The sequence below is a fragment of the Canis lupus genome, chromosome 6, assembly GCF_011100685.1.
Source record: "Canis lupus familiaris isolate Mischka breed German Shepherd chromosome 6, alternate assembly UU_Cfam_GSD_1.0, whole genome shotgun sequence".
Taxonomy (NCBI): Eukaryota; Metazoa; Chordata; class Mammalia; order Carnivora; family Canidae; genus Canis; species Canis lupus.
Genome location: NC_049227.1, coordinates 42368830 through 42395620, shown reverse-complemented (window position 1 = coordinate 42395620; position 26791 = coordinate 42368830). Strand labels below are relative to the sequence as shown.

Here is a 26791-nt window from a genome sequence, read left to right as displayed (position 1 = left end):
AGCAGGCTCCATGCACCGGGAGCCCGATGTGGGACTCGATCCCGGGTCTCCGGGATCGCGCCCTGGGCCAAAGGCAGGCGCCAAACCGCTGCGCCACCCAGGGATCCCCCATATGTTCATTTCTGACACCACTATTTCCATGCACAAATGCCAAACACAAGGTGCATTCTTTTCAACAATTCTCTTGCCTTTTTTGTGGGCAAATTACTTCCGAAGGGCCACTTAGCAGTGTTTTCTCGCCAGGGAAAGTGCAACTAGGAGCTTGAAGTAGATTAATATGAGCACACTGCTCTACTGAAGGTCCATGGAGCCTAGCCTTCTCCGGGCTGCGCTAGCTCTTACAGCTTGCTTTCAGGCAAATCTGTCGACAGAGGGGATAGCTGTGTGAATTTCAAGTAAACATGGCTTTATCTCAAATCTCATGGTAAAACAGGAAGAAGGGAACTGTTTTTCTCTGTCACACATATGATGGGGAACAAGCCACCACCTGTGGCTTTTTCCTGTCTATGCTGGGAACTTACTAATGTTTATGCTTTTTGTTGTTGGAGAGAGGGTTCTGTGTGTCTGTTAGAGCTGGCTGGTTTACTGCGTTGTTTCAGTCCTCTGATCCCTTGCTTATCTTCTGTTTGGTGGTTCTATCCATTATCGTGAGTGGGGTATTGAAGTCTCCAACCAATATTGTAGAACTATCCATTTCTCCTTTAAGTCTATCAGTTTTTGCTTCATTTATTTTGACGATCTTCATTAGATGCATAAATGCTTATGATTATTATAGCTTTGTGCTGTGTTGAACCTTTTATTAATACATCATGTCCTCTTTTGGAGAGCCTGGGTGGCTCAGTCAGTTGGGCATCTGACTCTTGGTTTTGGCTCGGGTGGTAGTCTCAGGCCCTGATCTCAGCATTGTGAGATAGAGCCCCACCCCAGACTCCCTGCACAGCAGAGTCAGCTTGAGATTCTCTCTCCCTCTCCCTCTAGCCCTCTCCCCTTTCTCTCTCTCTCTGAAATAAATAAAATCTTTACAAAAAATATGTAATATCCTTCTTTGTCTCTTCTAAACCTTTTGTTTTTTATTTAAGATTTTACTTATTTATTCATTAAAGACAGAGAGAGGCAGAGGCAGAGGCCGAGGGAGAAGCAGGCTCCCAGGAAGCCTGATGCGGGACTCATTCCCAGGACCCCAGGATCACGCCCTGAACCGAAGGCAGACGCTCAACCACTGAGCCAGCCAGGTGCCCCTCTTCTAAACTTTTCTGATTAAAAATTGATTCTAAGGTGTCTGAGTGGTGCAGTGGGTTAAGCAACCGACTCTTGGTTTCAGCTCAGCTCATGACCTTGGTCATGATCCCAGGGTCATGAGATGGAGCCCTATATTGGGTTCTGCACTCAGCATGGAGTCTGCTTGAGATTCTCTCTGCCTCTCCCTCTGCCCCTCCCCCCATGCTCACACATACATGCATGTATGCTCTCTCTCAAATAAATAAATATAGATAGATAGATAGATAGATAGATGATAGATAGATAGATAGATAGATAGATAGATAGATAGAATCTATTTTGTCTGATATTAATATAGTCATCCCCACCCTTTCTCTTTGGTGCCTATTTGCATGGAATATCTTTTTCCATCCTCTCCTTTCAACTTGATCGTGCCTTGGGATCTCAAGTGCATTTCTTAATAGACAGCATATAGTTAGGTCCTGTTTTTGTCCATTCTGCCCATCTCTGTCTTTTGATCGGGGCATTAAGTCTATTTATACTATTTTATATCTATTTACACTACTTGCACTTAATTACTTATAAAGAGAGACTTCTGTCATTGTGCAATGTGTATTCTATATGCCCTACAGCTCTTTTTGTCTCTCATTTCCTGTATTACTGTCTTCTTTTGCGTTTAGTTGATTTTTTTGTAGTGAATTATTTAAATTCCTTTCTCATTTCCTTTTGTGTATATCATATAGCTATTTTCTTTGTGGTTACCATGGGATTACATTTAAGATTCTAAATTTATAATGCTCCAATTTGAACTTATACCTTCAATAACATACAAAAACTCTGCTCCTTTACAGCACTTGTCATTACCCTTTTGGTTTCTGATGTTACAAAATATCATCTTTAGAGGTACCTGGGAGGCTCAGTTGGCTAAACTTCTGGCTTCCTGGGGGAGTCAGCTTCTCCCTCTCTCTCTGCCTCTCTTCCTCTGCTCCTGCTCTCACTCATGCTCTGTCTCTCAAATGAATAAAAAATCTGAAAAAAAAAAAGTCATCTTTGTACATTGTGTGCCCAAAAACAAAGTAATAATTCTTTAAATTCTTTATTCTTAAAAAAAAAATAAAATAAAAAATAAAATAAATAAAATAAATTCTTTATTCTTTCAAATTATGGAGAGAACAGAGTGAGGAGTCACAAACCAAAGACACAGTAATACTAGTTTTCACACTAACAATCTTTTTCTTTAAATGCATCAGTCTCAGAGAAAACAAAACCTACAGTTTTAAGCCATTGGAGAGGGATAATTGCTACTGTGCTAAAAGCTGAAATTGATCAAAGTTAAGGTAGTTTACTCTCCAGGTCTTCCCCCTGGGAGGTGTAAAGCCTTCAGCAAACTTCTGAGTTCCAGAACAGTTACATCAGACAGCCTCTGCCAGTGCACTGTGTCCTCTAGATGAGGAGACCGATTTCCTGGGGCTTCCTACTCCACCATCTTCCTCGAACCCTCCTCCTGCAACCCCTAACACTGACATATCACTTGAGTATGTCCCATCACCTCCCACCTCCCCGGGTCAAGCTGTCATATAAGACTACAGCCCCAGTTAACAGTTTGCAGCCTCATGAGAGACCTTGGCAAGAGGCTCTGCTTGTCCAAACTTCAATCAGGCTCCTCCGAGCCCTTTTCTTGATGAGGCCTTGACCTTGCCCCCTTCACCTTGGCCTTGTCAGGCTTGCAGAGCCCAAGTGTAACAAGAGTTCTGTTAAGTCAGTTCAGTAAGAATCTCCTCACCCTTGATATCTAATCATATTCTTCATTCTCTACCCTTGGTATCTGATCACCTTGGCCTGGCTTCAGCAAGAATCTTGTGTCAGTTTAGCAAGAATTACCCTACCCTAGATACCGCCTCTTAGTAACTTTTTTTTTCATCCACTGACCCCCTTATTACACTCGCTGGCTACAAGTCCCCATCCGTCTTTGCTGAATTTGGGTTGAGCGCAACCTTTCTCAACTTTTGATAACCTGGACACCACCTATTTCAAGAGTCCTGACTAAAGTCTTCCTTACCACATTAACAAGTATCAGAATAATTTGTTCTTTAACATCCTTGAGCTAGAGGCTCTCAGCAAAGCCATCCTCAGATTTTCATCCCATAGAAACTATGAGATAATAAATGTGTGTTGTTTTGATCCTTAGATGTTGGGGTAACCTGCTACACAAAACTAGAAACTAATATGCAGTGTGTCCTGGACAGCGTGATGCACTGTTCAAACTCTCCTTCCAGGGCTGGGGTTCTCACAATTCTATTGCCCACAGTGTTGGCTGCTAGCAGCTGAAGTTACCAGAGGTGCTTCTCCAGTTACTGCCTTTGGTAAAGAGAGCTACCTTGCCCAAAGATACACCCCTTCCCTAAGCATCCCAAGGATGTGTCCACGCAGAAACAGAAAGGCCTTGGCCTCCAATGTGGGATGATTCTAAAGGGTCATCTCAGCTCTCCAATGCCATGAAGGGTCCACTGAGATCTCTGCTGCACTGCGTCACAATCCAACTTCTCCCTCCCCCGAGTCCTGGTGCTCTTACTGTAGGTGCTACAGGGTCAGTCTCCAACATACCTCCTAAATGTGAACCTCTGCTTCAGAGCCTCTTTTCAGGGAACCTGGCCTAAGACACTCTGTGACCTTGAGCAAATACTTTACCTCTCTATATCCTGGTTTCTTCATCTGCAAAGTGTCCATCCCAGAGTGTTGTTGGGAGGATTAAATGAGTTTAGGTCCTTAGCAACAGTGTCTGCCATACAGGAAGCACATACACATATTTGCTGTTATTATTATTTCTGTTATCTATAAAAGAACACTCCAAGCTCCCTGCCTCCTTTCACCTCAATAAACCAGCTAGTGCACAGGTCTTGCCACGGCTGCAACCTTGGCATGCTAGAGAGACAGAGTGGGGGGCCGTGAAGTCAAAGGAGGAGAGAGTTAGGAGATGAGGTCAGAGAAGCAAGCAGGGCCTTGCTGGGCCCACGTGGGCCTTGGGTGTTAGGGTAAAGAGCTAGGATTTAAATCTAAGTAGGGTGGGAAGCCATGGCAGATTGAAAGCAAGTAAATTACACGAGTTGCTTTGGGGTTCTCAAAGCCCAAATTGGCTGCAGGGAGAGTCAGGCAAACAGAGGGAGAGAAGTGGGGACGACTATAGGGGTGATGTGCATGAAACGGAAGCTCTGGGATGGGTTTTAGGGGAGAGTCACTGGTGGATATATGTAAGGGGTGAAGCAGAGAGGAGTCAAGGACGTGTCCTAGGTTTTGGCTTGAGAAAAGTGGGCCATTGGGAACATCATCTATTCCGAGAAGGAAAAACAAGGGAAAAGCAGGTTTGGGGAAATGGAGAACTCAGAGTTGTTTGTAGCATGCTAAGTTTGAAATGCCTATTAGACATCCAAGTGAGATGTCAAACCAGCCATCGGATGTATGTTTGGATCCTCCTTTGACTGAGCCATAGAGCATGTAAGAAGGGTATGAAGTTATAAATTAAATATGTCCTGGGACAGAATTAAGCTGGTTGATTCCTTTAGAAGACAGGATTAATGTTATTTGCCTTATTAACTGACTACCACATTATCAACCTTTTCTTTTCTTTTTTCTTTTTTAAAGATTTATTTATTTATTTATCATAGACAGAGAGAGAGGCAGAGACACAGAAGGAGGGAGAAGCAGGCTCCATGCCGGGAGCCTGATGTGGGACTCGATCCCGGGACTCCAGGATCGCGCCCCGGGCCAAAGGCAGGCGCTAAACCGCTGAGCCATCCAGGGATCCCCAACCTTTTCTTCTTCTCATAGCCATTAATAGAGAAAACGCCACATAGCACTGCAACTAGAGGGTAAGACTTGGTCTGTATGTGCTCTACAAGTCATGACTTGAATATTGAGCATATCAGTGACTAGTAATAATCTGACTAGGGCTAAGATGGAAATTTCCAGAAATATGCAGTTAGGTATGGATGGTAGATGACACCCTAGAGGTACACAGCACGGGCCAACTTCCTTCTACAGAGCCTACCTGGGACCACTACCATGTTCTTGGGCGCAGCCCCATGACTACTTGTGGCAAAGGAAGGGCCTTCTCACTGTAGGGTTCACCTCTTGGTAATAATAATAATTCCCCTTTTTAAAAAAACACTTTATAGTTTTCAAAATGATTTCACATAATTTGATCCATAGCCTTCATAAAACATGGGATTATCATCAGTTTACAGATGAGGAAAGAAGAAAGTCATAACTATTTTCCTACGTGTCACTGAAAATTCTTCTTAATATTAAACATGAATATTCATATCTTCTATATATTCAATTTTATCAAAGCCCCATTATTTAGTTAGTCATTTTTTTTATTGGCTATTTCTCAAATTGGGTTGGTCCCAACTTTATACAACTGAAAACACCAATGGCTGGAACATCATCACATATATATCTTCATCTAAATCTTTGTTTCTTTAGAATCTTTTAATAGAAGTGGAATTATTAAACTAATACCTTAAACTTTCCCAACTCTGAACGGAGATGAAACAGTATAGGGTGTTTCAAGGTCTATTCTTCCCCCTAGGTGATAGAACTTGTGGTATAGGTCAGTCTTAGAACTTGGCCAAACTGGTGACTAAAACTAGAGAGCAGTTATGTATTGGGTTTTGTGGGACTTGCTAATTTTATCCAAAAAGGTTAGCCGTATTAGTCCTTTTCCTGCAAATTCCTAGTTTTTCCTATCACCTTGGCCCAGCCCAGCTTGGATGAAATGCTAATTTACAAAGTGTATTATTAGACATAAAAGGAAATGGGCAAAGGATGGGAAGATCAGTAGGAGGAAGAAGCAACATAGTGGCTTTAAGTTTATTCATCAGTTTACAACAAAGACTTTTAAAGCAACTACTAGTTGGATGGTGGAAATTTCGAGAAAGTTGCATCACGGGGAACTTTCTGGGAATTGAGCTGGAGTAGCCAAGATGGAGTTCTGGAGGGACAAGGACGGAGAAAATGCCTTTAATGCCTTCACAGCATAGTAACAGGTAATTATCACATGTTACCTCTAAGATGTTTAATGGGCATCTCTAGCTTGACATGCCCCAAAGAGAAATCTTGATCTTCCTAAACCTGTTTTTCTTTCTCCCAGACCTCCCTAATGTAATCAGCAATACAACCATTCACCTAGTTGCTTAAGCCAAAAATCTAGGACTCATTCTTTACTCCACCCTAACCTGCTGATAGGATTCTAACCTTTTACTAAATCCTGTCACATCTACCCACACAACATAGAAATATTGTTAACTCCACTTTGGTGCAAGCACCATCATTTTCATCTACAAAGTTCCTAACCTGCCTACCCTCATTCACTCTCAAGTCTCTAATTCCTTTTCCAAAAGCAGCCAGATTGGTCTTGTAAACTTCAGACCACAACAGCTCCCTGGTTAACACCCTCTGATTGTTTTCCATTTTACTTAGAATAGAAAATAGAAAAAAAAAATTTTTCATCCCCTTCACGGCTCTGCATTTATCTGGCCCTCATCTCCTCCTGTTCATCCCCTGGCTCACTCCACTGCCACAGCGACCCCAGGACCCTCTGCTTACGATGCCTCCACGCCTCTTTGCACGGTAGGGGCACGCGGGGGGCTCAGCAGTTTAGCGCCACTTTTGGCCCAGGGCGTGATCCTGGAGACCCGGGATCGAGTCCCACGTCGGGCTCCTGCATGGAGCCTGCTTCTCCCTCTGCCTGTCTCTGCCTCTCTCTGTGTCTCTTATAAATAAAATCTCTTAAAAAAAAAGTGTTGAATGAGTGATGAATGCATGCTAGTCACAACTCTAATTGCTTTAGCCACTTGTTTCGCCCATGACCCCCAGGTGAGTGTCCACTCCCTGAAGACTGGGGATCCTGCCCGTTTTGTTCACTGTTCGGTCGCCTAAGCTTTGCAAAGGGCTATCACAGTGACAAGTGCAAAGCTATATTAAGGCAAAGTGGGGGCAAGTCAAGGACTTGAGGAGCTATGGGACTACTCACAGGTAAAACTGCACCCACACAAGGACTAAAAAGGGGTGAGAACCAAGCGGAGAGAAAGCTAAGAGCCCGGGAAGAGATGATCTCGCGAGGTGTTGGGCAGCCAAGATGGCTTCCGGCACTTGCCGACACACCTAATATGGCGACGAGGGGGGGGCGTTCCTGGAGGAAATCACGCGAGAGTTACATGAAGACTAGAGTCCGAGAATTGAGCCGGGGGTGTGGAGCCGCCAAGATGGAGCCGGCAGCCGGCGTTCCCGTCCCGCTGATCATGAACAACAAGCAGCCCCAGCCGCCGCCACCGCCGCCCCCCGCAGCCGCGCAGCCTCCCCCCGGGGCCCCGCGGGCCGGCGGGGGCCTCCTGCCCGGGGGCAAAGCCCGGGAGTTCAACCGCAACCAGCGCAAAGACTCGGAGGTCAGGCGCTTGGGGGGCCGGTGTAGCGCCCGCGGGCGCGGGGGGGCGGCTTTCGGGCTGGTCGTGGGCTCCCGTGGGCTTCCCGTGGGTTCCCGTGGGCTCCCCGTGGGCTCCCGTGGGCTTCCCGGAGCCCGGGCGGGCCCGCGGGCGGGTGGCACTTCACAGCGAAAGGAGCGGGGCGCGAGGCCGGCGCCCCCGGCCGGGCGCGAAGCCGGTGCTCCTCCGCGGCCTCCCCGGCCCCGCCTCCGGGACGCCGCCCCCCCCCCCCCCCCCCCCGCCCCGCAACGGCCGGCGGAGGAGCGGGCTCGGCGCCCCGGGACTCCCGGCCTCCCCGCGGAGACCTCAGGAAGGGAGCGCCGGGGCCCCGGGCTGTGACCCGCGGCCGCCCCCGCCGAAGGTCGCTCGGAGGTCGCTCGGAGGGGACCCCCGCTAGTGCCCGCGCCGCGGCCGGCCTCACAGCCGGGAAATCCGGTCCTCTCAGGCTTTGGTGTCCTGGTGGCAGCGCACGCCCCTGGGAAAACGTGTCAAAATTTGGCAAGTCCAAAATAGAGGTACTCTGAGCTTGAAGTGAATTATTTGAAAAAGCAGTGAAACTGGTTTTTTAGGAGCTTTTGCATGGTGAAGTATGAAAGGCGTGGGAGTGAACCTGCCTTCATCAGGAGAGGACTTAGAGCTTAAGAATAGTTTTAGATTTTCCTGAGTAGCCTTCAGTGATCAAGGCAATGATCATGACCCTCTGATGCATGTAAATTTCTCTTTTCTACCCTTTAATTTCCATATAGACTCATCGCAGGGAAGGCAGCCAATGAACACATTTAAGCTGAGAGACCTGCTTCAGTTATTTTATTGGAGATGCCAGAGCTGCACTCCGCTCTTTGGGGCATAGCTGGAATCCACCGGCTGGGAGCTTGAGCAGTGCCTGGAGGACAGCGAGGCGGTCTTGGGGAGAGCCTACTGTGTGCTACATAATTTTGATTAGTCCTTAAATCCTTCAAGATAGGGGCGCCTGGGTGACTCAGTCAGTTAAGTGTCCACCTTCAGCTCAGGTCATGATCCCTGGATGCTGGGATCGGGCCCTGGGTTAGGCCCCCTGCTCAGTGAGGAGTGTGCTCCCTCTCCTTGCCACCTATTCATGGGCTCTCTTAAATAAATAAATAAATACTTAAAAAAACAAACAAACACAAAACCTTCAAGATGGATTTTTATCATCCCCTTTCCATAAATGAACTGAAGCTCAGTAACTAGAGAAAGTATGCATTATTGCCTTCGACCGAGTAAAGTTCTTTGTTTTTCCATCTCTGTGGGTTTGCTATATTGTTTTGTGAGTGCTCTTTGTCTTACAAAGTAGCTTGTAATTAGGCCTGAGGCCTTTACCTATTTCGTCCCTTCTCTCTTCCTAGCACAAGGTTTTCAAGATGGTGTGGTCTCCGTGATCACCTATCCCCAGCAGTGAACAGATTCTCTTTGTCACTTTCTCTCCTGTCTGTTGGAGGGACACCATTCTGCCCGTCAGTTCTCACGGAAATTTGAGAGAAGGGCAGGAAAGCGGACTGTCAATACTCATTTTGCCCTGAATTGTTGATGGCTTACCACTAGCCAGAAAGAAGTGAGGCTTCCAGAATCTTAGCACCATGTGGAATGGGTCATTCACTGCACAGAATACATAGAGGCTTTGTGTTCATTTGTGTTCATTTATCTAACAAGAATTTATTTGACTATAAACTCTTCATTTATATTCGCTCATTCAAGCCAGGTAGCGTGCTGGGCATTGTGAAGTCACAGGTGAGCAGAGTGGACAAGTTCTCTCTCTCAAGGAACTTGGAGTCTCATGGAGAGGCATACATGAAATAAACACACATGCTGGTATATAATTATAAGTTGAGGGACGCCTGGGTGGCTCAGCGGTTGAGCGTCTGCCTTTGGCTCAGGTCCTGATCCTGGAGTCCCAGGATCGTATCCCACATCGGGCTCCCTGCATGGAGCCTGTTTCTCCCTCTGCCTGTGTCTCTGCCTCTGTCTCTCTGTCTCTCATGAATAAATAAATAAATAAAATCTTAGAAAATATATATATATATATAAATTGTGCTACTAAGGAAAAGTGGAAGGTGTTCTTGCAAGGGCTTAATAGGAAGACCTGAGCTAGCCCTGGAGATAAATGTGTTAATACCTAAGAAAAGTGGAGGCAGTGGTGTCTTATAACACAACAGTGTCTCAATGCATATGTATTTCCTCCTTTGGAAAACAGGATGGTCTCTTGCATTACTCTTTGTCCTTTTCTCAACAGGGCTATTCTGAGTCGCCAGATCTCGAGTTTGAATATGCTGACACAGACAAGTGGGCTGCAGAGCTCTCAGGTAAAACACAGACCTCCATATTATTTGGGGGTGCTTTTTTCTGTATTGGTCTTCAATAAAATTGAGAGTGAATGTCACAAGTGCTTTGCAATATAAAAAGGTATTCTCTAGGTTATGGCCTATGACTTTTTAGTAGAGACTAATTCTTCTAGATGTCAAAATTAAAGCAATGAACAGCTTTAAAAAAAAGAAAAAAGTGAATGTCATTTTGGAGTTCATTTTTTCACCTGGTTAATTATGATTTATATATATATACATATATACACATATATATATTTATAATGAACATGTTTACATACATGTACATACTTATATATACACACACACACACACATATGTAAACATGTTAATTATGGGATTCAGGCTTTGTGTATCTTATAACTTTGGCTTTTCCTTTACTTTGGTGAAGCACCTCTTCTGTGTGGTCAGCTCTTTTGGCTGTGGCCTAGTCGCAGACAGTGATGCTCCTTGGCCATGCACTCTGTGCCCAGCAGTGGTCTTTCCTAGAGCAGTAGGTCACTCATGAGGCTTGCCAACAAATGTGCCTGCATCTGTGCACATCTGTTACTGCCACTGCTACTCACATGTAATGTGAAGCTAGCCTGAGCTGCTTCTCAGGCCTCCATAGTACAGGTCCTATTTAGGAGGTCAGGGCCACCTGAGAGACACTTATCCATGGTGGCAGTCAGCCTTGTCATGGCATGGTGGGATTGATGTGCACAGGACTGGAAAGGCCTGGATTTATGTGGCATTCTGATTATCGGCTGCTAGCGGGAATCAGCACTCTCTGCATCGTGCACATCAGAGCACTCACACCCCCTTAGTCATTGGATAGTCTGGGAGTCACTGTGATTCAGGGAGACTGGGGCCTAGAAGCAGATGCCTTATATTCTTTGCTACCTATGAGAACTGCTATGGAAGGTGGACGTGGAGCTAATGAGACTTTGTTCTTAATAGAGCTTTACAGCTACACGGAAGGGCCAGAATTCCTGATGAATCGAAAATGCTTTGAGGAGGACTTCCGGATCCATGGTGAGCCGGTTCCCTGCACTTGTTGGTTCCTCTGTCCCTGTGTGGTGAGAGCTGCAGAGTTTCTCTTAGTCATCTGAGCGACTTGAGTCATTCTGGACTGGCCTAAGAGACCTGCTGAACCATGATTGTTCAAGGCCCCCTGTGAGCTTTAGAGGGGGATTGCTGGTACTCTGGTGGTGGCTTTTCAGAGTGTGAATATGGGGAGCGGAGGAAGCTTTATGTGATAAAAATAACATAAAAAATATCAGTGTTTCAGTCTGGAAATCTGTAGAGCAGCAGCATGACCTTCCACCTTATGTAGAGAGTAACTTCTCTTACTGAGTTTTCTGGTCTTGTGGCAGTCTTGAATTTGGTGAGTTAGCATTGTGTTCATTCCATTGTGAGGACTTTTTTTTTTTTTTTTTTTTAAGATTTTATTTATTTATTCATAGAGACAGAGAGAGGCAGAGGGAGAAGCAGGCTCCATGCAGGGAGCCCGATGCGGGACTCGATCCCAGGTCTCCAGGATCACACCCCAGGCTGCAGGCGGTGCCAAACCGCTGCGCCACTGGGGCTGCCCGCCATTGTGAGGACTTTTCTGGGCTCAAGTATAACTGGTCTCTTGCCCTGCAGTAACAGATAAGAAATGGACCGAGCTGGATACTAACGAGCACCGTACCCATGCTATGAGGCTCCTGGATGGCTTGGAAGTCACTGCCAGGGAGAAAAGACTCAAGGTGGCTCGAGCAATTCTCTACGTTGCCCAAGGTACTGAGTGGGCCCCCGGATACCCTGACACTGCCTTCACTGACGTTGCCCAGTCAGATCTGGGGAAGGACTCCATGAGCCCTGTGTCTGCAGGCACCTTTGGAGAGTGTAGCTCGGAGGCAGAGGTGCAGTCCTGGATGCGCTACAACATCTTTCTGCTCCTGGAGGTGGGCACGTTCAATGCTTTGGTGGAACTTCTGAACATGGAAATAGAGTGAGTCCGTCTGAGGAGCTGGAGTAGGGAAGGGGAGGCAGGGGTCGAGGGGACAGAGCTGGCAGGACTCAGGTCTCAGAGGAGGGTGACTGGGCCTAGTAAGGCTGAGGGCGTGGTCCAGGCTCTGTTCTGAGCAGTCAGGTTGAGCTGTGGCCTCTTGTGCAGTCAAAGCACATATATAGTTTTATTCCTCCACTGGGTGGCCCTTGTCAGGGGAACTCCTCCTCTTCCTTCCTGGGGGAAGACTTGACTCCCAAATCTCTCCTGCAGCAATAGTGCCGCCTGCAGCAGTGCAGTGAGGAAGCCGGCCATCTCCTTGGCTGACAGCACAGACCTGAGGTGAGGCAGGCAGCAAGCCTGGGTTCCCTGAGAATGAGATCAGAGCGGGCAGCAGGAGGGTGTCTTCGGGTGCCCTCGCTGTGGGTGTGCTCCTTCTGAGCATGCTGATCTTCATGTGTCCTGAGTCAGCCCTGCAGAAGGTTCTCCCTCGGTGGGCCTCTGGGCTGTATCCCTCACAGGAAACCTAGGGTGAAGCCACTTATTAGAGCCACAATGAGATATGGCCTCCTGCCCACACTTTTGCTGAGAACTTGGTGGTGTGGTACTTTGTGATTGGTGAAATGCATGACGTGGCTACTTGGGCTCCACCTTCTGGTACGCAGCTCGACCCCCATCTACTTGATGATATTTTGTGGCTGCACAGGAGGTAGCAACTGCTGAACAATGAGATCACCTTCCCATTTTTGTGAGGCTTAGCATCTTTGTCTCTGAGTTTGGGAGTTTTCAGACCTGGTGTTGGTGGTCTTCCCCACTATGGTCGGGTCCCTGGGCACTGCCCGCTGGCTCCCTATTTCTGCTCCATCACGGTAGCTTTGACCCCGTGCTGCTTTGTCTGATCTGGCACCTACTTCCACAGTTCGCTCCCACCTCTGAGTTTTTCTTGCTCCAGGAAGCTTAGGACCCGAAATGTTTTGAGCCTTTCTTGTTCATGTTAATCCATTCAGCAACCCATTGATGAAGCACCTGCTTTGATATCCACTTAGCTCGACGCTGCTGAAATATCAAGCAGAGTAAGATCTGGTCAGGATCTTAACAGCAGAGACCAAGAAATGGCACACCAAGAGGTGCTCTGTGGGACTCTTGGTTTTCTCTGCGTCACAGCCCTCGCCCCCAGCTAGCCTTTGTGCAAGCACTTTCCTCATGTCAGCTAGACTGTGGGGAAGCTGGGACACTCCCTTGCTTCCCCATTCTGCACCATTATGAGCTGGCTCTTGTTCCCAGGGTCCTGCTCAACATCATGTACCTGATTGTGGAGACCGTTCACCAGGAATGTGAGGGCGATAAGGCTGAGTGGAGGACCATACGACAGACCTTCAGGGCTGAGCTGGGTAGGCCCCTAGAGATCCTGGGGTGCTGAGGCCCTGCCTGGAAGCAGAGGCTTCTGGCCTTTGGGAGGGTCCTGTTCCTGCTGGTGGGCCTGATCCCTTAGTGTTCCCTCTAGGTTCCCCCCTGTACAACAATGAACCATTTGCCATCATGCTGTTTGGGATGGTGACCAAATTTTGCAGCGGCCATGCCCCTCACTTCCCCATGAAGAAAGTTCTCTTGCTGCTCTGGAAGACAGTGTTGGTGAGCATTGCCTTGAAGGGGAACTCAGCTCCTAGGGATCGGGGCAGGAGGGAGACTTTTCATTGTATATCTTTTTAAATGTTGAATTATGTGAAAAACTATATGTGAATTAATATATAACTAACTGCTTTGACACTTTTGTCTCACTATGGTCAAAGAGGACTTGGCCCTTGGGTCGGAATAGATTGTGGGCTCCCTGACTCCTGGAAGCTGCTTCTCTAGCCCTAAAATGCCTTCTTTCCAACCAGGCTGCTTCTGAACCTGGAGCATATAAAGTGATTGGAGGCAGAATTAGAGCTGGTGTAATCGGGTCCCCTCAGTCAGAGGTCACTTGAAGGAAGCAAGAGCGAGCCTTGTGCTAGTGCCATCTTCCTCAGGGTGTGGTATGGAGCCCATTTCTGGCTGGGGAAGGACTGGCCAGCACCCTTGGCTTGGGGCCATTGTCAGCAGCCAAGCCCAGCGCCCTTCCCACCTGGAGGAGTGATTTCAGCAGAGAGCAGCGTTGCAGTTGGGACTCCTCCTCCCCCTGGGGCTCACCTTCCTCCTTCCAGAGCAGGCAAACTCTGCAGAGCCAGGCTCAGTGAGTTAAGGGCCTCTTAATCTTTAGAGTGATGTGCACCTTTTGTTTTGGTCATACATCCCTTTGGTTCCTCACAAAGCCTCACTGAAGCCAGAGGCAAAAGCTGAATTCCACTGGGGTTTTGGCTTCTAGGGGCATGATGAGAGGAAGCTTTTTTTTTTTTTTTTTTTTTTTTCCTTTTTTTTTGTAGTATCTAACTGTATCCCCAATTTGATTTTGAAAGACCGGCATGTACAGTTTTTGAAGTATGTGAGTTTCACGGACTTTTCTACGAACCCGATAGGGTAGGCTTTGCAGTCTGCCTTTTTGACATGTAGAGTATATCGTACATATGGAGCTAAACATGTCCACTAGCTCAGTTAGCCTCCATGTCTCCTTCCCTTGGTCCGTTTTCTCTGCTCCCACCTTGGCATTGCTGAATTCTCGTGTGAGTTCCTTATTCAGAGATTGATGTGGGTCGTGGTATCACATGTGCTTTTGAGCCTAACACAGGGCCCAGGGACCCACTCATGGATGCATTCAGCCCAGCCCTGCCCCTTGTCCACGATGCAGTGCACACTGGGTGGCTTTGAGGAGCTGCAGAGCATGAAGGCTGAGAAGCGGACCATCCTGGGCCTCCCTCCGTTGCCTGAGGACAGCATCAAGGTGATCCGTAACATGAGGGCTGCCTCTCCGCCGGCGTCTGCCTCAGACTTGATTGAGCAGCAGCAAAAGCGGGGCCGTCGGGAGCACAAGGTGAGGGTAATCGATGTCCCCTGTGACTCCTGAGAGTCTCAAGGTGCATGACATGTAGCAGCATGATCCCTGTGTGAAAAGGGCTGTTAGAAATCATCTCTGACCAGCTGGTCCAAATGAAGGCCTCTGGGCCAGGGATTCTGTGTCTCTAGCCCAGGGCCCAGTTTATTATAGGTACTCACACATGGCTTTTTTTGAGGCTCTGGGGCAAGAAGGCCTTTGTTGTTTTGGCTCAGCTTTGGCTTCCTCTCAGGCTTTTCCACTGCCCTTGGCTCTGCCTACTACCTTCTGTGATAGAGCCTCTCTAGCCTCCTTGCCCTTAATGGTTGCTTGGTTTGTCCCTCTGTTTTCAGGCGCTGATAAAACAGGACAACTTGGACGCCTTCAACGAGCGGGATCCCTACAAGGCTGATGACTCTCGAGAAGAGGAAGAGGAGAATGATGATGACAACAGTCTGGAGGGGGAGACATTCCCCCTTGAACGGGATGAAGTGATGCCTCCCCCACTGCAGCACCCACAGACTGACAGGCTCACCTGCCCAAAGGGGCTTCCATGGGCTCCCAAGGTCAGGTGAGGCCCAGACATCTGGCACACTCCTGGCTTCTGAAACCAGAGATCTCCCACCCCCAGGCCTGGCATCTGGCCTGAGTCACCATGGGAAGTCCTCTGTAGGGCCAGGCCAACCGTGGCTCTGGGATGAAGCTGTCTTATACAGTACCACATGTTGGCCCAGAGGTCTCGGGGCACTGGCCTTGCACAGAGAGACCCATGTATGGCTCTTGAGTTGGTAATATGAGTTAGCACTTGGTTAGCCATACTAATAAAGGGAGAATAGGGAAAAATGAAAACCAGGACATTTAACTGAATTCATCTCCTCTCACCCTGGGATTGTATGTGGTTTTTAACAGATTAAAAAAGAGTTTTAGGATCATACTTAAGGTGTTTGAAATATGTGTGCATGAATCAGTGGGTGGGAAGGTACCTGCATAAGTAAATGGAGGTGGTATCTGTTTGAAAAGGCACCAGCTTAAGAAATAGATGGACGTGCAAAAGAATACAGAAGTCAGTTTCTTGATCTGAAACCCCAGTTTTCAGTGATCTGTGATGGCAATACAAAACTAGTCATCAGAAAACTGCAAGATGTGCATGCCAATTGTTTAAGACAGGGACCCAGGACACATGTGAAAATATCAGTAGCTGAGAGGTCTAATTGTAATAACTTTAAATATTTGAGAAATTCTTTTGACAAACTTGTTAGCTGAATAAAGTGTGCTTTTCAGTTCGATGTAGTACCTTAATTTTACAGATAAACTAATTACCTGTAACATATTTTCAGGTTATTGATCCAACAATGTTATAAAGGACATTAAAAAAAAAAGTCTAAGGATTTTAGTTCTTTCTTCCTTTCCTCCTTTCCTTCCTTCCTTCTTTCTTTTTTCCTAAAAAGAAAAACAATGGTGGGAGACCTTTTTTTCTGGCTTCACCATTTTTGGGCATTCTGTGTTTTATTGACCATGACACCTTGAAATAACATTTAATAAAAACCTGGTTCTTTCTCTTTGGCAGAGAGAAAGACATTGAGATGTTCCTCGAGTCCAGCCGTAGCAAGTTTATAGGTTACACTTTAGGCAGGTGAGTGTGATCTGAGTTCCTTTTGAAGAAAGGTACTGGGAGTTCACTCTCCTGGCCTTTGGTGTTTGGGGATCGAGGCGAATTCATGTCTGGGCTTAAAACAGGGCTTTCTTTATTCACCAGTGACACCAACACAGTGGTGGGGCTGCCCAGGCCAATCCATGAGAGCATCAAGACTCTGAAACAGGTAGGTGGCATTGAATGAGCTTTTGACCTACTTTGGTCCCGAGTGAGTAAAGTGAGAGCAGCCTTTTGGGAGAAACCTTTTAAGACTATTGTCTGCCCAAAGGAACCTAGGGCGGAGTCATGGGTGGACCGTGGTGATACCCTTTAAAACAGCTCTTTGTAAGTTTTACTTATTTAAGCTGACTTTTTGTTGGAGACTTAACTGGGAGTTTATTAAAGATAGTACTTGATAATTAGAGTTTTAAGGGGCCTGATAAATAGCCCTCCCTTTTCCTAGCCCGAGCTCTAAGGCAATTGAGATAGAGGAGTAGATAGATGGAGATTGAAACACCAGCTTTCTTGCTGATAGAGCGACTGGAGAATGAGGCAAAAGGGCACAGCAGCGACATGCACCCTAATGCTTTACTTCCAGAGTTGGTGGACTCACCTACCCACGGCCAGGCGGTATTGGAACCCTGCTAAGCCTGATCGAGGAGCAGAAGAGAACATAGGCTTTTCTTTTTTCTAAAGAGAAATTCAAAGAAGGAAGTTGGGCTCAGAAAATCCTGTTCCTTCCCTGATACTTGCCAGTCGGCGAAGGGAGAGGAGTGAGTGTATGGAAAGGGGCAGGGGAGATCAGGAGTTTTTTTTACACACACGTATCCCTCCACATGGGAGGAAACATCAAGTGGGGAAGAGGTATCTCCCCTAACAACATGTCAAGAGTGTAAATGTTGATGATATGTTTTTGAAATACGTTTTTGAGATTTGTACAAATGGGCTAAGCAGGCCCTGTGCCATTAGGCTATTTGAGGACTTGGTTCTGAGTCATTGACTCTCCCTTTAGTGGTTTTCTCGTATCTCTTTAGTTATCTGGAAGTCCCTTCTTTCCTTTGTTTTTTCCTAATCTATTGTGTGCTTTTTAGACTGGGTTTAAGAAATATGTGTCCACTTAGAAAAATATTTCAGGATTTGAGTTAGGGATTTTTGTGGTGATGTTAGCTCTCTTTGAGAAGATTGTGTTTGAAGAAAACCGCATGGGGTCTTTGCCAGGGTGTGCGGCTTTGGCCAGCGAATGAGGGGTGTTTCCCCCGCTCTCTCTCCAGCACAAGTACACATCGATTGCAGAGGTCCAGGCGCAGATGGAGGAGGAGTACCTTCGCTCTCCTCTCTCAGGGGTGAGTCTGAGGCCTTCTCCAGTCGCCACCCACTCCCCTGCTGTTCCCAGGCACTGGGCTGGGCCCAGACCACAGAGCTGCCCCAGGCCCTGCCCTCGAAGCTCCCAGTCTCTCTCCCATTGCAGGGGTGGCGGGTTATTAGTATGAGGGTCAAGAGCACAGACTCTGAGCCCATCACCTGCCTCTGACTCCCAGCTCCCTGACTTGGTAGGTGGTCACTTAGGCAAGTTACTGGATCTCGCCGTGCTTTAGTTTCCTCACCTGTGGAATGGGAATAATAATAGCCTTCTTCACAGAGTTGTAGTAAGGATTAACTGAGTTATTACAGGTAAAGTGCCTCACAGGTCGTATTATTCAATGTTTGCTGTCGTTATCAACATCTTTATTTATATCACTACTTACAGATTCTCCTCTAGCCGCCTAGCAGGCTGGCTCAGGAGACCCATCAGGACTGGGGTTTTGTATTTGTGCCTAATTGTGTTAAAAGGGAGAAGAGGAAGTTGAGCAAGTACCTGCAGAAACCCTCTACCAAGGCTTGCTTCCCAGCCTGCCTCAGTACATGGTGAGTGCCCCTGCTCCTGGGGCCTTGCCACCTCTTCAGGAGTCCTCTGGGTCTGGGACCCCTTTAGTGGCCATGCGTAGGTACTGCCGCGGGATCGCCCTCCCCACTACACTGGCCTTGAGAGCACGCTCTGCCAGTGTCCTTTAGCCCCTCCCACCGCCCATTTGAGCTCCTCTGGAAGGACCACCTCTAAGGGCTTAGGGCTGCTTCTGCTTCTCTGGCAGATCGCACTGCTGAAGATCTTGCTGGCTGCAGCCCCCACCTCAAAGGCCAAAACAGACTCAATCAACATCTTAGCCGATGTCCTGCCTGAGGAAATGCCGTGAGTAGCTGGGTAGCATACCGGTGAATGGAGCAGGGCAGAGGCTGCAGGGTAGAGGGGAAAGGCAAGGTTTTCCTCTCAGGTCCCACTCTTTGTTAGGTTGATTTCTCTCTTTGACTCACTTTCTCTGTGGGTTAAGTTTAGGGTATTCCTGGCTCAGAAGAAAGAAACTGTATTGGATTAAATACTTAATTTTACTGGTTGGGGAAGTGGCTTTGTGTGGTAGGCCCGGATTCTGGTGTAGACTCTGCCATTGAGTGAACTGGGGAAAAGTCATTTCCTCCTCTGTAAAATGAATCAGGCTGTGTTTGACATTTCCCAAACCCTCCCTCGAAAGCTGTGTGATCATCCAGGACTACTGTACATTTTACCGGCCAACAGCTGAACTTGAGCTGGGTGTGGATTCTTTTCTATTTGCTGTTGATTTGGCATGCAGGATATTTGTGGATATCTCAGGGTGATAGTGAAATCCTTAGGGGTTCTTTTTCCCTGGGGCACTGACCTCATCGCTTTGATGTGAGAGTTCAAACCGAGATCATTTTCTGCTTTGAGAAGGACCTGGGCCTTGATCTGACTTTCTGCTTGCCTGCCTGCCAGTACCACCCAGCTCTGAACCCAGCTCCCCGGGGGCTGGAGCCCCTTGAGTCTGGCCATGATAGCCAGGTGAGGGAGGAGGCAGGGATTGGTTAATACCAAAGGGAGCGTCCTAGAACACCAGGCCATCATGATGGTCCTTGGAAGAAGGGTTCCAGAGTCAAATACTAAATTTCACAGAGATTTACAGTGCAAGGCCCTGAATTAAGAAACAGTTTAACTTAGTGCTTCTTCAGTATATCTGACTCCAAAGCCCTTTTTTCTCCCCAGTATGAAAAGCCTCAATGTACTAGTATTCCACAGGATACACTGGGAGGGACCCAAGTTCATACAGTAGCAAAAGCTTAGGAAGAACTTGGAAAGGAGTTCATTTTGCGAGGAAATCAGAGAAATAGGCTAAGAATGTGTTTGGGGCCTCACAAGAATTGTGCTGAGCTGGATTGCTTGTGAGGCAGGTAGGAGGAGCCCAGGGCCTGATATCTGAGATGCCCACGAGGGGTGGGTGGTGAGGTGGGGGCCTTTGCCCAGGGAAGGCTCAAGAATGCCATCTCTCCCACGAGCATCTAGAAGGGCTGTGCTGTACCTGCTGGTGGCTCACCCTGGGAATTGTGTTTCCAGCACCACAGTGTTGCAGAGCATGAAGCTGGGGGTGGACGTGAACCGCCACAAAGAGGTCATTGTTAAGGCCATTTCTGCTGTCCTGCTGTTGCTACTCAAGCATTTTAAGTTGAACCACGTCTACCAGGTACCTGCAGGGCCTTCCTTCCTGTTCCCTGGGCCAGGGCCTCAGGCAGCACTACTCCTCCAATCCTGAAAAATTCAGGCCTTGACCTTCAAACCTCTTTGAACTCTGCATGAATGTTTTAAGACACAGTCTTCCAACCAAGGCCTTTTATCATTGGAGGAAAGAGGGCGAGGTCCTAAAGGGCATACTTACTTTTTTCTGTTGGTTTCAGTTTGAATACATGGCCCAGCACCTGGTGTTTGCCAACTGCATCCCTCTGATCCTAAAGTTCTTCAATCAAAACATCATGTCCTACATCACCGCCAAGAACAGGTGATACGGGAGAGGGAGCAGGGAGGGGTGGGTGTGGCCAGGTGGCAGGGCTCCTGGCCGGCCTCCTCTGCTGAGCCCACTCAGCCCCTGCAAGCCAGCACTCTCCCGGGCCTCAGCACAGGGACCGCAGGGACCGACCCCTGCTGTGGAGAGTGCCACTGTGTCAAGTCTGAGTCTAGCCACTCCAGTGACAGGTGGCACAGTCCGCCTGGGTGGGAGGGTTCTCAACCTGGGTTCCAGTACTGTCCTCAACTGTTTGGTGTTTCTTTGAGGAGACTGGCTGGGCCTCCTGCTCTCTGAGGAGCTCTGCCACGTGCACCGTGAGCCCTTGTCTGCCCCCTCCCCCACCTGCTGCCGGCTGTAGCTGATGGCGCAGCACAGGGTGAGGGCGGTTGGCCAGGTGCTGTCTCCAGTAGGGGCTTGGCATGCATTAACTGCCTTGAGAAATCTTCCCCATTTCTGCAGATTTGCTGCTGTAGGAGAGGAGGGCCTCTGGACCTTACAAGATGGCTACCTGGTCTTTGGCCATGAGAGACCCTATAAGTTCTCTGGTAGCAGGGATTTTTTTTTTTTTTTTTTTAAGATTTTATTCATTTATTCATGAGAGACACAGAGAGAGAGGGGGGCAGAGACACAGGCTGAGGGAGAAGCAGGCTCCATGCAGGGAGCCCGACGTGGGACTCGATCCTGGGTCTCTAGGATCATGCCCTGGGCTGAAGGTGGCGTTAAACCGTTGAGCCACCTGGGCTGCCCTGGTAGCAGGGATTTGATCCTCCTATTTGATCCTCCAGCTTGGAAAATGAGGGGAGTGCAGGCAGGGCAAAGTACTGCTTCCACTGCCACCAAGTGAGGGAGGAAGGCCAGGAGCCAGCCCTGTCACAGTTGCTTCACCAGCCCCTAGCCTTCGCTCACGGTGGGCACTCGCCTTCTCTTGCTCTCTGCAGCATTTCTGTCCTGGATTACCCTCACTGCGTGGTGCATGAGCTACCAGAGCTGACCGCTGAGAGTCTGGTGAGTGGCTCTGTGCTTCCCCAGCCATTCTTTGACTTGAGGGGTGATGGTAGAGGGCCTGCCTCCCCTGACAGAGGGATAAAGGTGTTCACAGATGAGGTCATTGTTGAGCACTGGCTTTTAAAGCACCAAAATTGCATAGAAGGGCTGGAGGGAAGGACCTTACATAGTGGAAGGATTTGGATATAAGGAGTAATTTGTCAGGAGCATGGTCTTCAGGGGCCACTGACCCAGAGTTCACTTGGTTGAGTGGTGCCTCTCACACAGTCGTGTCTCTGTGGGGCACAGCTCTGAGGGAGCCTGGGTACAAGTGCCCCAGGTATGGGGGCTGAGGGTATAGTCCCCAAAATCATGCTCCATGTTTCCTACAGAAAAATTCTAGGGAGGTCCCCTACCCCTGCCAAGCTCTGGGACAGAAGTCCTCCTGGCTTGAGGAGAGGGTTGCCGGTACAGTTCCAGGGAGGTGTGAGGGCCTTGGACAGTGCTGAGCATCCTGCAGCTATGAGGGTTACAATTGTTCCTGGACTCTCCCTGTAGGAGGCGGGTGACAATAACCAGTTTTGCTGGAGGAACCTCTTTTCTTGTATCAATCTGCTTCGGATCTTGAACAAGCTGACAAAATGGAAGCATTCGAGGACCATGGTGAGCCAGTGCTTGGGACAGAACTTGGGACTCGAGGCAGAGGGCTACACCCCATGCTGTCCCCTCCCAGGGCATCCCCATGCAGCCTTGCTGCTGCCCTGACACCCCTCTTGCTGCACTCGCTGGTAGCCACATCCTTGCATTTTAACAGCTCATCCTTGGTGCCTTGCTGAGTTGAACTGGAAGCTAGAAGCTTAGTTGTACCCTAAAGCAATGAACACTTAGAGAAGGGATTTTTCTGTGTCCTCTTAGTCTCCAGTGGTAACACAACCAGGCTTCTGGGAGCCTCCAGTAACCCTGAGCCTGAGGATGCCTTTGGGGTGGGGAGGTCCGTGAATTCTCGGAGATTCTACATCTTGGTGCATAGGAATGTTGGAGGTGAGAGAGCTCACAGCTTTTCTTCCATCATGATTTTATGATGACCCATGATGTTAGCAGTGGGGGGTCCATGTCCTCCCAGGGGAAACTGTGATGGTAGGGTCCCCTGCCTGCAACCCCAGAAGGTAAGCAGTAAGGTGGTGGTGCAGGTGTTGATCCATGCCCTCAACCCGGTCCTCTCGTGGCCCTTCCCAGATGCTGGTGGTGTTCAAGTCGGCCCCCATCCTGAAGCGGGCCCTGAAGGTGAAGCAGGCCATGATGCAGCTCTACGTGCTGAAGCTGCTTAAGGTGCAGACCAAGTACCTGGGACGGCAGTGGCGGAAGAGCAACATGAAGACCATGTCTGCCATCTACCAGAAGGTGCGGCATCGGCTGAACGATGACTGGGCGTACGGCAACGGTAAGGCTGTGGCGCGAAGCTGAGGGGGGAGGCTTTTCCCTCTGATGAACCCGCAGAGTCCAGTTCCTGCTTCTCTAGCATCAGGATAGGAGCTCCAGGAAGGACCTTGAGAAGCTGCCTGGGATTGGTGCATGTGACCCTCCCCCGTTCCTCTGTCCCCCTGACATAGTTCCTTTTCCAGAAACTGCCATGAGATCCTTTCCTGGCTTTCCTCTCCCCACTGCCACTGCCTTGGTTCTAACCACCGAAATTCTCACAGACCTCAAACAACCTCCTGGCCCTGCTCTTCTTCCCCTCTGTCAGTGCCTCAAACTGTGTCTGAGTGATCTTTTTAAAAAGCAGATCCTGTGATCCTAACTCCCGGAGTAAAATCTTTCATGAGCTTCAGGTTTCTCATAGAATTTGAGCCACACTCTTAACACAAGGCATATAAGGCTCGCCAGCCTCCCTTCCCTCCTCCGTAATCTGATCCAGCTTCTCTTCACCCAGCTAGAGCCCAGCTTCTGTCACCCCCAGGGATCTTGGCCCAGTAGCCACGTTGTCCCCACTTTCCTTGCTCCTGGCAGGAGCCTCCCTCGTACCTGCACTGCTCACTGTCTGCACAGGTTCTTCCCCTCTGGTAGGCTGCTTCGGCCTCAGGCAGAGCGGACTTCCCCGGGCTTTCCTGAGCGTGTTGCCACACCGGTGGCAATGCCTCGCCCACCACCCCATGGCCGAGTGACCGCATCTGTACCCCAGTGCTCTGTGAATTTGTGAGGAGACAGAGTGGTCCCCGGTTCCTGGTCAGGGAACTAAGAGAAGGAGCCAGTGAGGGGATCCGCAGCTTCCTGCCATCCATCCCAGAGAGCCGGGGAGAGCGTGACTTTCAGAGAAGCTGGTGTTCCTTTGGCTCTCCCTGGCCGGGTCCCCCAAACTGCAGTTGGGCCTTTTTCTCTGTAGATCTGGCCTCTCTCTTTTTACCTGATTTCCCTTTGTATCTAAGTAAAAAGTCCTGTCAGTCTTTCTGAGGATGGGGATCGGAGGTCTCCCGGTTGACAGCATTACAAGCCAGGGTCAGCCTGTTCCCGACTTCAGGGAAACCAGGGGGAGCTACCATGAGGACTTGGCTCCTAAATATGTCTTCCTGCTTTGTCCCAGATCTTGATGCCCGGCCTTGGGACTTCCAAGCAGAGGAATGTGCCCTCCGTGCCAATATTGAACGCTTCAACGCCCGGCGGTATGACCGGGCCCATAGCAACCCGGACTTCCTACCTGTGGACAACTGCCTGCAGAGTGTCCTGGGCCAGCGGGTGGACCTCCCCGAGGACTTCCAGATGAACTATGACCTCTGGTTAGAAAGGGAGGTCTTCTCCAAGCCCATTTCCTGGGAGGAGCTGCTGCAGTGAGGCTCCTGGGCCAGGGTACTGAGAAGGAAAGAAGGGGTGACCTGGAGGTGCCCCAGAGGCTGTCCTGGTTCATTGCTGCAGTGCTCCCACATCCCTCCAGGTGGCAGCACAGCCCCACCATGCCCTGCCCTTGGTCCAGCTGGGTTTGTGAGGGAGGCCAGATTTGGCCCCTCTTTGATTGCCAGCGTCCTGCCCAGAGAGCCATCTGCTCTCTGCTTGGGATCCTCTTTTCCTCCACTCCTTCCCACTTTCTTCTCTTGGACACGGTTGGTTGCAGCTCATTTCTTTCAGCCCAAGGCTGGGAAAAGCTGGGATGGGCTGGGAAGCCATTGCATCTGAATTGCAGGGGTCATGCTGACTCTTCCCAAGACACAAATCCTTGGCGTGTCAGCTTGCCAAGGAGGAAGACCAGGGCCAGAACGTCAGAATCTTGGTTTTGCTTTGAGGGGTTTCTCATGTCATTCCAGCTTCCTGCTAAGTTTCATCCAGAAGCAATTGCAGAGGCTCCTACAGATGTTTCAGTGCTTTGATTTTGGACAGGCTTAGGGTTTAGGAAGAGAAGCTTCCCTTAACCAGGGGTGCCATTTTTCCTCTTGGTTTGCAAGGGTCTGTAAATACCTATATATAAATTTCTGTGTATTCTCTTGTGTCACATTGGGGTTTTTAATGTGTTTGTGTATTCTGTTTACATTAAAAGGAAGCAGAACCAATCCCCATTGCCGTGTCTGCAGGAAACATGGCTCCTGAATATCTCCTCAGATCTAGAAAGTGGGTTTTCTTGCCAGCATTGATAGGTCACCCACTTGTTCCCCGTCAGGCTGCATGCCTTTCCCACCTGAGGGGGAGAAGCAAGGGGAGTTGGCGCTTATCCAGAGTCTTTTCCCCCCTACATCAATCTGGAATAGCTCCAGCCCAGCTCCAGGGCTCCTGTACCCCTGGGTGTGATGTAATTGAAGTAGAAGCCCCAGGCATCTCTGGATCGCACTCCCGAGTTGGCCTCCACCAGCCCAATTTCAGTGCTAGGGAGGGAGGGGTGGTTGGCTGCTCTGGGCCCTCGTGAGAGTAGGTGGTTGGGACTGAGAGGACCTCTGTGCCCAGGGCTTAAGGAAGCAGCCCCTCAGGAGTCAGCTTCACAGCGGGGAGGAGTGTGTCGGGGGTGGGGGGCCCAGGAGTCCACATCGCTGGGAAAGAGGCAAGGAAACTCTCTATGGTAGGTGTCCATTTGGGGCCTCCTGGAGTCTGCCCCTGGCCTTCTGATCCCTGGACACATCTGCTTCCGCCTCGTTCCATCTTGAGGTTCTGTATGATAGGACTGTTCTCTTTCAAGAATTACTTGAAGGTCCCTTATCTTAACCTGTAGGCTATGTGTACGGAGTCTTAAGTATCTGAAGGGTCTTGACGTACAAAGGAAATGTATTCTGGGGACAGGCTCCCTTTTGTTTGTTCAGTGCCTTCCTGGCCTGGGTTTTGGCTGAGCCTCAGTGCAGGCCCCAAGCTGGGCTTCTGGGACACGCTTGCATGGTTTGCAGCAGCAGGGGCGAGGCCAGCACTGTACCTTTTCTGCAAGTCACACAGCCTCTGAGGTGGGGCGTCTCTGTGACTGACTTTTTGTCTCATGGTAACTTGCACCAGATGAGAGAACTTGACACAATTTGTGTGTGTGTGATGGATTTTTCTACCGTTCCCTGCCAGGACCCATGGGAAGTACATATCTCGGGATTGTAGTTTGGGTAGGATAGATTTTCACATTCATACTCGCACCAGGCTGTCTGGCTCACTGCACCAGCCTCACGGAGGTTTTGCTTCCTTCCCCTCTTTTGATTTCTCCAGTCTCTCCTGAAGCTTCCCTTAACCAGAGGTGTGCCATTCTTTCCTCTTGGTTTGCAAAGGTCTGTAAATATCTATATATCTAATTTATGTATAAATCTGTGCAAAAAAGAACACAGAATCTCAAAGCTGACCCATGAAGCCTGAGTGGACTGGTGTATCCCCACATCTGTAGGCCCAGGGGCTGGCCCAGGAGAGGAAGAGCCTTATCCCAGCCACAGGGCATGCTAGTGGTAGATTGGCCATTCCAATCCAGCACTTGTACAGAAATGTCTTTTGGAGTAAGTGGTCACCCCATGTCTGTGGTTTTATTTCTCATCTAGGTCCTGAGATGGGCAGGGTACATGAAGCCCTTTGTAAACAATTGAGTTACATAAAATGGTGACTATTGCTAACCAGGCTCAAGGTCTGGGCTCCTTTAATCCACTAAGGATGGCTTACCTTGTGGCTCTATCACCTGAGGGAACTGACCTTTGTTAACCAAAAGTTACCACTTAACTAGATGCCAGATAGGTAAGTACCAGGCCCCGTACTGATGTTTCTTGAAAGCTAGTTTTCCACACAGGAGCCAGCAAATGTTTAGTGCTTACTATGTGCCAGCCACTACTCTGAGGACTATATATATAATATATATATATGTATGTATGTAATATATATTATGTAGATACAAAATACTGCTGCAAAT

The 26791-nt window shown here is 48.9% G+C and overlaps 1 protein-coding gene across 3 annotated transcripts; it reads left to right on the top strand.

The window, feature by feature from the left end:
• Nucleotides 1-7466: 7466 nt before the first annotated feature.
• On the top strand, nt 7467-25930 carry STRIP1 (striatin interacting protein 1). Of its 3 annotated transcripts, none has more exons than XM_038541046.1 (21): nt 7467-7661; nt 9946-10015; nt 10973-11047; nt 11660-11794; nt 11888-12008; nt 12279-12347; nt 13290-13396; nt 13510-13637; nt 14770-14952; nt 15306-15523; nt 16520-16585; nt 16709-16772; nt 17857-17928; nt 18416-18490; nt 18715-18812; nt 20025-20151; nt 20363-20463; nt 21408-21474; nt 22012-22116; nt 22690-22894; nt 24032-25930. In XM_038541046.1, exons 1-21 carry the CDS (start codon nt 7482-7484, stop codon nt 24277-24279), a joined length of 2514 nt encoding a protein of 837 aa, XP_038396974.1. In that variant the 5' UTR covers nt 7467-7481; the 3' UTR covers nt 24280-25930. The 3 variants fall into 3 exon arrangements, with proteins under 3 accessions (XP_038396974.1, XP_038396975.1, XP_038396976.1); XM_038541047.1 differs by lacking the exon at nt 7467-7661 and adding an exon at nt 8063-8212; XM_038541048.1 differs by lacking the exon at nt 7467-7661 and adding an exon at nt 8171-8195.
• The last annotated feature ends 861 nt before the right edge of the window (nt 25931-26791 follow it).